At 40.8% G+C, this 8862-nt stretch overlaps 1 protein-coding gene across 5 annotated transcripts in view; it reads right to left on the bottom strand.

Annotated features, from left to right (window-relative positions):
- LOC120617034 (zinc finger protein 471-like) overlaps window positions 1–8209 on the bottom strand; it is a 45508-nt gene extending 37299 nt beyond the window's left edge. The window contains exons 1-5 of one of the 5 annotated variants that reach the window (XM_039880610.1): window positions 7772–7897; window positions 7093–7147; window positions 6353–6441; window positions 2464–2590; window positions 954–1046 (exon numbers count right to left, since the gene is read on the bottom strand). In XM_039880610.1, the coding sequence (XP_039736544.1) occupies window positions 954–1046; window positions 2464–2590; window positions 6353–6385 (253 nt within the window). In that variant the 5' untranslated portion in view covers window positions 6386–6441; window positions 7093–7147; window positions 7772–7897. Of the gene's footprint in view, window positions 1–953; window positions 1047–2463; window positions 2591–6352; window positions 6442–7073; window positions 7148–7771; window positions 7898–8054 lie in introns of those variants that run through there. The other 4 variants (XM_039880612.1, XM_039880611.1, XM_039880613.1 and 1 more) reach the window with 4 other exon arrangements.
- Between the last annotated feature and the right edge of the window lie 653 nt (window positions 8210–8862).

Genomic DNA, 8862 nt, shown 5'->3' on the forward strand with positions numbered 1-8862 from the left:
TCCCAGCAACCAAAATTCCTTATGCTTTGTAACTTCCCCCAGGGTTTAAGTGAAATCCTAGAGTTCTCTTTTCATATTCAGAAAATAATATCCTTGTAACCCATCTCCATTGCTTCAATACAGTGAACTCGTCATTTTGTATAGATCCCTGAACTTGAGGCTACATATAGGGAATTTTTTCATTCATCTTCTTACTTGCACTAGCCCAGGAAAAGTGTCACTTCTCAGGCCACATCTTAATGGGAATTTGCCATGTGTACTTCTGAAATTAGTTTTATAAAAATATGTATGTTAGCATCACTATTATTAACCTCATTTTTATTTACAATCACATAAATATCTTTAGCCAGATTATAGTCTTGAAGAAGGAATAAACATGCCATGAACACAGTACCCTTTTGGTCTCCAAGGCTAAGAGACTCATATCTTACCTTAAGATACCTGTGACATACTTGAAGCATACCTGAGTACCTCACACAGTTTTGAAAACTCTGGACTAAAGTATAGTGAAAAAGCTAAAAAGTGAATTAGGATAAAATGAGAGAAGTAGAAAGTTGCTGATCACATAGGGGCTAGCAGAGTTTAGATTTTTCTTATTTGTAACAGGAAACCAAAGAAAGATTTAAAGCAGCAGAATTTTATAATTGCAAACAGCATCTAATTGTGTATTTAAAAAGATTTAAGAAGCCAAAAAGCTTATATAAGACTGTATGGCAAAAAAAAAGAGGGGATAGGAAGGAGCTGGATAAAGATTTTTGTAAAATGACTTATTAGAAGAGAGTCAAGTAGAAGAGAAGGTATTTGGAAAGCCCACGTAGTAACATTTCAGCTTTCCCCCCATATCTGGAAGGCTTGAGAAGACTTCTAAAAGACGTAAATGAGGAGGGTCACCTTTGAAAATGGCTAGGCCATTATCTAGAAAGGATTCTCCTATGTGGGTCTCCCACACACACCTGAGAATGGGCTTGTCATATCACTCTTCATCCTCCAAGGCTCCTTCCCTTGCTCCAGTAAGGTGATCACATATGGCTTAGAGATGCAAAGTCCTGCATGCAAAAAAAAGACATGAAAATTGCCCATGTTTTGGGTATTTCAGACTATAAGCCAGTTCTTAATTTTGACGGAATCACATAATATGATTAGATCAAGGAGTACAGCACATTTTAAGGACACACTACACAAAGCTTCCGGCATAGTCTAGCGGGACTGCCATCAGACAACTCTAAAAGTTAGACAATTTTCTAAGGAGCCAGGGGCAGAAATTCTGCCCAGCATTTTAAGAGGATCATCTGACAGGAGTAAATAAGTACAATAAAGATCACCTACAGGAAGAATTTGGCATCTGAATCAAGTTAATTAACTGCTTGAAAAAAACAATTCAACATTCTTCAAATGAATATAACAGAATCTGGAGTCCCTATAATGTGTTATTTAAATAGTGTCCAGAATGAATTCAAATTACTATACACAAGAGGAAAGAGAAAAGTGAATCATACTCAGAAGAAAAAGCAATCAGTGGAGATCCAACCTGTAATAATGCAGATGTTGGAATTAGTAAACCAGGATTTTAAAACGTCTTTTGTATCTATCTTGAATAATATAAAAATATATACACTTGTAATTCCTCAGCAGAGAACTAGAAATTACAAAAAGAACCAAGTGGAATGTCTAGAATTGAAAACTACAGTATCTGAAATTATTTAATTTACTGGAGGGGCTTAACAAGACATTGAAGAGGACAAGGAAATAGTGAACTTTAAGAAAAATCAATAGAAATTATCTAATCTGCAAAACAGAGAAAAAATATTCTAAAAAGTAAACAGATCCTTAGTTACCTAGAGCACAGTATCAAACGTCCTAACATATTTGCAACTTAAGTCCCAGAAGGAGAAAAGAGAGAACACAAAGAATACTTGAAAAAATAATGGCCAAAAATTTCTCAAATTTAATGAAAGATATAAATTTAGTTTTAGAAGCTCAGTGAACCACAAGCAGGATAAAAGGACCCTCTAAAGAACAGAAAGCTAGTCTACCCAATGGATAGTCCTATGACTGAGAAGGGTCCATGTTAGTTTCTCTAATAATGTCTGAAGCCATTTTCATAGTTTGTGTTTCAGCGGTTCATTTATTGCATGTTAATAAAAAAAATACAGATTTTAAAAGTGATATTTTGAATTTGTAGCAATCCAGCTATATTCTTGGTGAACCTTGTTATTGCCTCCAGATGGTAACAATACCATAAGGCACAAAGGAGCACAGGAGAACTGTAAGAGTGACATCATGGCCTGTATTTCCAACTGCCTAAAAAGTATACCCATGGAACACTTGATACATATCAAATTCACTAAATCTAAAATTTCCATCAATCCATGAATATCCTCTTTGTTTCTTGATAAAAAGTTTTCACAATAAAAAGTCCCTAAAGGTAGTTTCTGAATTGTGCAGAGGGGAAAAGATCCTCACCAAGTGATACCAGGCTCTGATAGTTCTCCAACATCATACTCCTGTATAAACTTCTCTGAGCAGAGTTCAGCCAGTCCCATTCCTCCTGGGAAAAGTCTATTGCTACATCCTTAAATGTCACCAAGTCCTGAAAGGATACAAATACATTCTTGATTAACCAATGCTCCTGTCCACACATGACTTCAGGCTGAAGTGTTAAGATGTCTTTATGCTTGGAGAAGAAAAAACTTAAACACAAGTTCCAACCTAATACGGTACTTACTGAAGCGTTCAATTGCATTGTATACAATTATACTAATCTATTTCTCATCATGAGGAAATATGGACAGGTGGCCACAGGGCAGGAAACCAGAGCTTCAAGGCAAGACCTACACCTATGGTCAAACCTTCAGAAACAACAACAAAAAATATCTAACTTGTATTTTCCAAATAGTACTCTATTTGCAAATACTATTTTGCAAATATTATTTATGTAGGAAGAGTACTGAACAGATAGATGTAGGTGACTTTTCTTCTTACACACTAAAAATAATGAATATATTCAGAATGCAATTTCTTATGCTATGCCATCAAGAGCTAGCATGCCATGCCATTCTATACCAGAGTAAGCTGGGAAGCAATCTGAGGAGTCACCCAGCATCGGACTAAAGCACACCCAATCTTCATACACTGCTGCTGAGAATGTAAAATGGCACAGCCACTTTGAAAAACAGTTTGGCAGTTTCTTAAAAAGTTAAATATGAATTTAGCCCATGACCCAGTGATTCTACTCCTAGGTTAATCTAAGAGAAATGAAAACGTATCCAAAGATTTACATTCAATGTTGACAACAGCATTATTCATGATTGCTAAAAAGTGGAATCAACCCAAAGGTCTATCAACTGATGAATGGATAAACAAAATTTGGTACGCCTTTCAATGAAATACAATTAGCAACAAAAGGGAATGAAATATCGATACATGGTACAACATGGAAAAAACTCAAAAATGTAAAACTAAGCGAAAAAAGCCAGACACAAAAGATGTCATATTGTATGATTCCATTTATATGAAATGTCCAGCAAAGTCAAATCTAAGACAGAAAGTAATCAGTGATTCCCTGGGGGTGGAGATGAGAAAAGGAAGTAACTGTAAATGGGCATAAGGGATCTTACTGAGGTGATGAAAATGATCTAAAATTGGATTATAATCATGGTTACACAACTCAGTAAATTTCCTAGAAATCTTGGAATTATATACTTCAATCGTTAAATTTCATGTTATGTAAATGATACTTCAACAAAGTTGTTTTAAAAAAAAGAAATCAACTATTATAAATTATCTAGAAATTGACAAATAGAAGGCATTATTGCCATAAGTATTCAATATTGTTTTAGAATATCTACACTCTAGAGATGTCCACAAAACAAAAATAATAATACATAATCCATTAAATATTGGGAAAATGTTAGTTAACTATCTCTTTCCTGCGGTGATATGAACATAGAGCTAAAATAGGGCCTTCGAGTCACACAATTCCAGAGTGAGGATTCACATCGAGTCAATGTTATACCCCAACATTGTCCATCAAGTACCCTTACTCAAGGAAACTAGTTTAAAAACAAAACATAAACCAATCAAACAAAAACTTTACTTAAAAAAATTTTCTAAAGAAATGTTTAAATTTTAAAAGGAAGTTTTTAGAAAGATACCCTAGCGTAAGATACATATTAATTTTTTTCTTTTTCTAACACGCACTAGAGATGAAAATGGGAAAAATATTACATTCAGAATCTGATACATCTCTTTAAAACACTTAAAGGTATATTTAACAGAAAAAATACCAAATCTATGATAAGAGAACTACAGAATTTTCTAAAAGAGAGTAAAACATGACAAGGACACATGAAAAGCATACTACTGCGCAACACACAGGCCTGAATAAATGTAAATACATACTCATTTTTTATCTTAAATAAGAAGATTCAAGCTTTCATTTCTCCTTAAATTAATCTACAAATTTTAGACTCTCCATCCTGACCCAAATTATCATTACCTCTTATCCTATTATAACATGTCTTCCTGCTTTGTCCTTGCTTCTCTAACCATCTGTTTTCAACACAGCAGCCAGAAGAATCCTCATGTGTCACTTCTGCTTAAAACCCCCTAAGTCTTCCCATCTCACACAGAGCAAAAGCCTAGGTCCTTATAATGGCCTTGAGATTCAAAAGGTCCAGTGCTCATGACTTCTCTGAAAACATCTACTATCTCTCCTACTGGCTCTGTCCTTCTTGCTCTTTCTGAACACAGAGACATTCAGGACCCTGATTCTGTACATCCAGCTGTTGCTTCTGTAACCAGCTTCCTCCCAATACCCATGTATTTGCTATATTATTGTCTTTAGGTCTCTGCTCAAATATCAGGCAGGTCTTCCATGATCACCCCTGAACAAGAAAATGCGGACCATCCCTTACCCAGCACTCCCTCTCCCACTGACCTTGTTTTATCTTTTTCCACTTCATTTTTCATTATTTGATGTATACCAATTCATTTCTATATGTCTACTTGCCCCCTCTAGAGGGTAAGCTCCACAAGGGCAGGGCCTTTGCTTTGTTCTTTGCTGCAGCTTCAGAATTAAAAGAACGCCTGGCATGTACAAGGCCCTCAAAAGTATTTGTTGAATACATAAATCCCAGTTTAAAGTAATCAGTGGAGTTTTTAAAAACTGCCTGATTCTAAAGTTTGCTGGAAAAATAAACTTAAAAGATGAGGAAAATTCTGGAATGATAAGTAATAAGGGTATTAGGTATCAGCCCTCCCACATTATAAAATACCACTAGTGCCCAAATACAAGGCAAAGATGTCCCCAAACATGCTTTATACCATGGATTACTTATTTCCAAGACCTCCCACATTAGAAAATACTCAAGGTTCATAAGCAGAGTAGACTGATGAAACTCTCACAGCTGACTTGTCGAGGACTTTTGAGGAATGACATATCAGCAGAAAGAGCAGCAATACATGCTAATCTGGAGTGTTTACAGATTATTATAACCTGTAAACATCCTTGTAAACATCCTGCTTTTAGTTGAGAACTCAAAGGAAGGACTATACTCCAGGATTAATGGTGTACTGGAAATAAGCCAGCCTTCACAAGGACTGAGACCAAGCCTCTAAAACTAGTGCAGAAAATATACCAGATGAGCCTGGATATGCAGTGTCAGAAATTTCTGTCAGTGCTCAACAAACAGAGGCACCCCACAATAACTGGGTATGACAGTGGGATACAGGAGCTGCTGAAAGGGCTCCCAATGGCCAAAGCTGGAACAATTTGAGCAACAGAATAAATAAAGTAGCATTGTATTATAATCTAAGGTATGAAGTAAATGTGTATGAGTCCATAGTGATACAATAACTGAATAAATAAATGGGGGAAAATAGATTAATTTCTCATACAGAATTTCAAATGATTTACTTAGATATTCCACCCTTGAGTAGAACATAACCTCCCACTCCTTAGGTGTGGTTTGTGCATAGTGACTTTCTTCCAAAGAGCACAGTATGGAAAAGTGTGGGGGAGGGGGGGAAGAGTAACCTACAGAGGGCTATCGGATGCACATTTAACATGGAACCCGACTCACTGAGATACTCCATTCCATATAACAGAAACCAAATGTTTTCACAATTATCAACACTGAATTAAAATATACATGGGGTGAGAAGTAGGAGCTCTGCACTTCATCATACTCAGTTTTACTTATCCCTTAGGCAGTTTAAGGACAGTGCCCTCTGGGAGAACTGGTCACCAGGCCCTCAGACAAGACTGTTTATCAGGAAATTTTCAGAGAAAAGCAGCATTACTAAGCCCTAAAAAGTAAGACTGCCTTTCTTGGGAAAGGAAATAACTAACCTGGGGTACGGTTTTCACCAGTTCAACAGTCATTTTCGTCTTCTTTTCCTGGCTTCTCTCTTGGAGAGCAGGGTCTCAGGAGGGTAAAGCTGGAGGAAGGAAAAGGATAGTGAGCCATGAGGCCTTCTCTGCACTCCCAGAATCGCCAGCCTAAAACCTGTCTTCTCCTTCCTCCCACCTTTCTTTGGTCCCACTGCCAACATAACTGGGACATTATGGGTAACCTATGGCTGTTGAGCAGGTCTAACAACTCTGTTTCTCTTATGTTCAAGATCCAAAATTTAATGTTTTTTTTTCCTAAAAGCTGCCTTCCCATTCTTTGGTCTTATTGAGAATAAAAATAATGTGCCTGAATTATAGTCTCTCACTTTATTTTTGAAGTAATACTCTGCCTGGAATAGTCTGTCACTCTATTTTTGAAATAATCCTATGAAATAGTTATTTCCTCTGCGTTCTAGGGAGAGGTGGACTCTTCCCTTCCTGCATCTCTGCCTCATACTTGGACACAGTCTATAGTTCGAAAATCCAATCCGAAATTCCACCAGAGGCCACAGTTATTCTCTACCCTAATCCCCAGGGCCTTCACCTTCCTCTCCCTCTGGGACAATGGATCCTTGAGCACCCAATTCTGCCACCTTCACTCTCACCCATCCTCTGCCCTTTGGTTTCCCCTCCTGTCACCCAGAGTTGAGGGTCTGCTACAGTCAGGAGCTCTAGTTACCCCACCTCCTGCTGCTTACAGAGACTCTTGGACCGGAGGCAGGGATTCTCCAGGATTGTTATCTCAGCAACACACTGTTTGAAACACAGGACACAGAAAGTGCCAATGCTATCATCGTCCAAGTGGTCTCCCCATTCATACCACAGCCGCACAGGGCCAGTTGCCGGCATACAAGGTGACACAGAAACACTACCACAGAACCCACATATTCCCGATCACATCGAGGGCACGATCACGAGCACCCAAAGACAGGGATATCACATGCAGTCGCTTACACCACGGTCTCGGAGAGGCCATGGGTACAAACGCAGAGGCAATACACAAATATCACACACCCGTGGCCCATTGCCCCGTATGCCGGCCTCGCTCACACGTGCAGGCCCACAACCTCACAGAAGATGCACCGGCAAACCTTCAGTGTCTCTCACCCACATACAGCCCTGTCGGTAGTCTGCCCCCCGCCCCCTCACACACACACGAACATGATGGTCTCACACACATTGGCTCTCACATAATACATACTGGCCTCCTTCACTCTCAGGCACACGCAGTCGCACAAAACCGCACATACCGGGCATACACATACACGCGTCACTCACTTTCACTGGTCTCATCACATTCGCCCCAACACTCCCAGGTTTCTCGCTGTCTCATACAAACCCCAGTCTCTCCCAGTCCGTCTCCCCGGGGCCTCTCACTCTTGGTGATCTTTCACACACAGGGACATCATCTCCCAAACACCCTGCGGTCTCTTCTACACTGCCCGCTCCAGCCGCCCCACAGCCCTGATCCCGCGGAAACTGCGGCCTCAACCAACCCGGCTTGCCGACCCAGGAAAAAGCGCCGCGCGGGCCTCTGGGAAATGTAGTCCGCCCGGGGAGGACGGCGCGGCCCGCCTCCCCGACCCGGCCCGACCTTTAGGCTCAGACTCATGACCACCCAAAGGACCACCGGCTCCGCCTGAAAGGCAGGTGCTCTCACCATAAGGGCTCCGGGAGCTGACGCCAGGATTCCGAGTGCGCAGGTACGAATCTCCTGTGGTAAACGGAGTAAAAGGGCGGAATCCGGCTCAGGGGGCGGGACTGGGCAGGGCTTTAGAGCGGGACGCGTTCTAAATTGAGAACGGAAAGAGGAAGCCGAGCTGCGGAGCGTGCGTGCGTGCCCACGTACGTCACAGTGTTCGAGGGAGGTGGCCCAAGGGTCCCGGGTTGTAGCGGGCTGGGCGCGAGTGTGCGCAGGCGCATAAAATGCAATCTTCGCTTTCCACCCCCCTCGCCCCTTGGAGACCAGAAGCGTCCCTAGTTACCATATCCAAAAGCCTCGTAGCCGAGCGCTTGGTTGTTCGGTGTCTGGAGTACTGCTTGAGACCTGTGTCCGAGTGACCACAGCGTCACGCGGCCGAGGCTCTACGAGCCTGTCTTTCTGGGCTAAGTTTTCTGACACTAAAAACTGCGTCTGGGAACCGAAACCCAACTGTTTCATCAGTTCTGAGACTACAGCAAATTAGGAAATTTCTCTCCTGCGTAAAGGGAATATTATTGTTATTAGTGTTAGGAAACAGTGTCTTATTTTTTCCTATTGGGGCCCCATGGCTGGAGTCAGTGCTGGGTGGTGGGAAGCTTCATTATTGCCTCCAACATCCAGACTCTTCTCCCAACCTCCAACTCCCTGCACTTTTCAAACTCCCAGCCAGAGGACAGCTAATCCCCCACCATGCATGTGTTAAACTCCTTGGGTCTGTTTTTATAGGAAGAAAAGAAAGTGTCCGAATTGAACTGATAGGGTTTAA

This window comes from Pteropus medius, unplaced genomic scaffold, assembly GCF_902729225.1.
Source record: "Pteropus medius unplaced genomic scaffold, Ma_sr-lr_union100, whole genome shotgun sequence".
Taxonomy (NCBI): domain Eukaryota; kingdom Metazoa; phylum Chordata; class Mammalia; order Chiroptera; family Pteropodidae; genus Pteropus; species Pteropus medius.